Here is a 4,373-nt window from a genome sequence, read left to right on the forward strand (position 1 = left end):
TGAGCAGCATGAGCAAGAGGGACAGTAATTGGGGGCGAGGACAGAGGGCTGACTGGGGCAGAGTGGGGGCTTGCAGGTTGTGTGAAGGCCTTTCGCTTTTCTCAGAGGGGAAAGGAGTGGTGTTGTCTGGCTTGGTTTTAACAGGGTCCCTCTGGCACACACTGTAAGGGGCAAGAGTGGAAGCCAGGAGACCAGGAGGAGGCTACTACATCATCTGGGCAGAGCTGACGATGGCCCGGCCAGCGGGGAGCAGTGGGATCGGGTGGGGTGATAACGGGTTATACACACCAACGGACACACATTCTGGTTGTCTGTGTCCCTAACTAAACTGGCCCTTCCAATCTCATTCCCTGCTCCTCTCCTTTCTGCAGATGACTCAAATTCTCGACCTGAACTCTTCTCTGTGTCAGACCTGACCCATCTTTGATTTCCAACCTCCCCTTGTCCTGGTGACCACTTCATCTTCAAACTTAAAACACCTGAAATGCCCTCTCCTACCTGCCAGCTGTGGGGCCCACCTTTGCTCTTCCTGGCTTCTGTCCACGGCCCCCTTCCTCCCCACCCGCCAGCAGAAAGCCCAGGGACATGTTTCGGGTCTCGTCTCCTTGCTCGTCATGTCCATCCTTCACACAAGATCCGCCAGTGTGGGCAGGCCCTGCGGATTCTCTCCTCCGTTTCTTCCTTCCCACTCTCAGTGTCTCCTCCAGGCCCTGGCACCTTACCCCCGAACACTGTAGTGCCTTTGGTCAGTGTGGCCTGGTGCCCAGGAGCGCAGGTTCTGGAGCTGGCGCTCTGGGTTTGAATACTGATTTTGCCAACTTTGAACTGTTGTACACTTGGGCTATGTCCTTAATTTCTCGGTACCTCAGTGTCTCTGTCTATGAAATGGGCACATTTATACTTACTTTAAAGGGTTATAGTGGGGTCAAGTGAGACACTGCATAGAACAGTGATGGCGAACCTATGACACACGTGTCAGAGGTGATACGCGAACTCATTTCTTTTTGGTTGATTTTTCTTTGTTAAATGGCATTTAAATATATAAAATAAATATCAAAAATATAAGTCTTTGTTTTACTATGGTTGCAAATATCAAAAAGTTTCTATATGTGACACGGCACCAGCGTTAAGTTAGGGTTTTTCAAAATGCTGACACGCGAGCTCAAAAGGTTCGCCATCACTGGTCTACATGGTTGCATCTCCTCAGAGGCTCCTGCTCCAGGCAGACAGCCCTGCTGTGGTTCCATCTCCCGCTGGCTGGTCCTGGCTTCTGGACTCTGCCCTCCCTCAGCCCCTCGGCCCCTCTACCCCAGAGCTGGTACTGAGCAGAAGAAGCCATTCATTAAATGTACCTACTGTGCAATTCTATTTATGTGAAGTTCAAGAACAGGCAACACTGGTCTGTGGTGACAGAAGCCAATCAGCCCTCAGGAAGCAGAGGGGTGCGTCCGGAGGGGCGGGAGGAAGCTCGGAGGCAGTGGGAATGTTTTATGCCTGGATTGCGGTGTGTGTTACATAGGTGTGTGCATTATGAAAACTCGTTCAATCCTACACGTAAGACCTGTGTGTCTGACTGTGTGTTTTCTAATTTCCTTGTTGAATCCTGAAGAAAACGCAGTTTCTATTTTCGAACAAACACAGTAGGTCACAGAGGAGGATATAAACTTATAGGAAAGGTCTTTTACACAATTAAACACGAGACTTCAAACAGAACTTCACACGTGGGCTGGTTTATTTCAGACCATGTTCCCCAGTCCCCGAGGACACTCTCCCCTGCTTTGCTTGAATCCGAAATATTGCAAAGCGCGGATCTATGCGGAGTGCCTAGCTCAATGCCGGCACGCGGGCGCTCAGTGAAGGTGATGCTCACGATGCAAGCTGAGTGTAATGGACCTTCCTAAGACATGATTTCGTCTTGCGATTTTCACAAAGCATTCGGCCCCTGAATTCTGCCCGGGATGGGGAAGGCTTTCTCAGACAGCGCCCCACACCCAGCTTCCTGCACAGGCGCAGGCGCAGGGAGGTGTCTGCATCACCACAGGAGAGGATGCAGGAGATTCAGATCTGTGCCCCTCTTCCCACACCCCAGGAAACTGGGCAGTGCAGCCCAGTACCTGCCTGAGCCTGATGGTTAAGCAGAGATGGCCGCCCCATCTCCTGACAAGCTAGCCCCGTGCACCTTGGATAAAGACTGTGTGCAGGCTGGGAATGGAGCAGAAGACCCTAGAAACTGGTCCCCCCCCCCGCCCCAGGCTGGGAGTTAGAGGGAACAGGACGAAGGCATGCATCCCCGGTCTATCTCAGGGTCCAGAGGGCCCAGGCTGCTGTGACATTCTTGTCCTCCAGGGCCCAGAGGCAGCACCGGAGCTGGATGGCTGCCCGCTGGGCCGGCTCTAAAAGGCACTGAGTAGGGGGTTGTGGCCCCTGGCAGGTGGGCAGGGCCCAGGCAGGCACAGGCGGCGCTGGGTCTCCAGTCTACAGAAGCGGTTCTGGTTGGACACGCGGGTGGTCACGCCGAGCCCGCAGGTGGTCGAGCAGGGGCCCCAGGCTGTGCTCCATTCTGGGCAGGGGACGCCAAGAGGCGGGGGAGCGACAAGGCCAGCAGCCTGGAGTCCTGGAGGGAAGAAAGAAGGGTCAGCACTGGGTCAGGACTTGGCAGCCAAATCTACCCTCTGGGTTGTGGTACAATCTTGGTCACATTGCTTCACCTCTCTGGACCTCAGTTCCTTCCTGTGTCAATTTCCTAGTCTTTTTAGTATCGAGTGGAGCAGGTGAAGTACTTAGCATAGTGCCTGGTGCTTGCCACACTGTAAATTCTCTGATCTTTGTTAGGACTGAATACAATAATGGAGGAGGTGAAGTACTTAGCCTAGTGGCCGGTACTTGTAAACCCCTCATACAGGATGGGTATTAGGTTACTCTGACGGTGCTGGCGTGGCCCTCCCCCAGTCACCAGTGGGCTTCTCCTTTACAGGAGGTTGCAGCCCGTGTGACGCAACAGGGATGCTAGTGACCCCAAGGCCGCGCCCGGAACACCATGGCGGGCTCACCAGGGTCTGGGCTCCCTCCTCCCATTTTATTCTTCTCTGCTAATCTCTTGTTGTCCTTCCTTCTGGCCCTTTCTACAAGTGGTCCTTATCCAGGGGCGACATTGTCCTCCAGGGGTCACCTGGCGATGTCTGGAGACATTTTTTGTTGTCACAATTGAGGGAGGTTGCCACAGGGGTAGAAGGGATGCTGCTAAACATCCTACAATGCACACGGCGGCCCCTCACTGAAGAATTACTCGACCCAAATGTCAGCAGTACCAAGGTGGAGAAACCTGTGGTATATGCACGTGTGCACAGCATGTATGATGTGTGCGTGTACATTTACTTGCAGACACACACATACACATGCACATAATGGAAATAAAATCGCACACATGGTGTCCTATCCTGCTTTTTATACAGAAGGTGGACTCATGGCGTTCTCCCGTGGATTTAAATGGCTGTGTCACGTTCTGTAGGAATAACAGCTGCACCAGTGGAGTGCTGTGCGCTAGGCACGGTCCTAACTGCGTTACTTGTGCTAACTCCTCCAGTCCTTGCAACAACTCTATGAGGTGGACACTTATTTTACAGTTGAAGGACCCGAGGCACAGAGACGTTAAGCAACTTTCTCAGAGTCACACAGCGAGGGAGTGGCCTAACTGGCCTTAGCATCCGGGCCGACTTCATGCTTAGCCACCACGCTCCACTGCCTCCCACACGGCACCATCATCTGTGGGGTCAGTGCTCTCTTTTCAGTTTCCTTTTTTTTAAAAAAAAAAATCACATCATAATATTTTTACAAATCCGCAACATGTCAACAACAAAGTCTCTAAAACTGAAGAATTTATGGCAGAAGCTAACTGTCCTTTCTCCGCCCCTGCCCACGTTGCTATGTTCAGTTTTGAGTTCCTCTGTTGATAAGCCCAATAGTATTATATTAGTGTTATATATTACAGGATATTTGTCATGTTATGTAAATATATTATTAATATGTACCAATTAGGTATAAAAGAATGTATATTATAATAGTGTACTTCGCTATGGAATGTGAGAATTTGGTTCAAGTATCCCAACCCTCCTTTCCCTTCTCCGCTCTGCCACAATTTGGACTTATTTATTTATGACTTAAAATGACACGCCCACTGTTTGTTGTTTAGTTGGTTGTAAAGAGGTCTGTGCCTCTCCACTCCGCTTTCCTGTCTCCTCAGCCAGCGGCCCCGCCCGCTTCTGCCACTAAAACCTTCCCTCTGGTGTGTGCAGGCGGCTGGCTGCCCCGCAGAGGTCCCGCCCTCCAGGTGCCCTGCCCCGGGGCCTGGGCGGCCCTGCCCTCACCTGGGGCCA

General features: G+C 52.0%; 1 protein-coding gene across 1 annotated transcript in view; it reads right to left on the bottom strand.

Moving 5' to 3' along the window:
- Positions 1-1,706: 1,706 nt before the first annotated feature.
- Positions 1,707-4,373, bottom strand: part of WISP2 (WNT1 inducible signaling pathway protein 2) — a 12,854-nt gene continuing 10,187 nt past the window's right edge. Inside the window, exon 5 of the mRNA XM_014543696.1 lies at positions 1,707-2,614. Within this exon, the coding sequence (XP_014399182.1) occupies positions 2,394-2,614 (221 nt within the window). The 3' untranslated portion in view covers positions 1,707-2,393. The remainder of the gene's footprint in view (positions 2,615-4,373) is intronic.

This window comes from Myotis brandtii, unplaced genomic scaffold, assembly GCF_000412655.1.
Source record: "Myotis brandtii unplaced genomic scaffold, ASM41265v1 scaffold333, whole genome shotgun sequence".
NCBI lineage: Eukaryota > Metazoa > Chordata > Mammalia > Chiroptera > Vespertilionidae > Myotis > Myotis brandtii.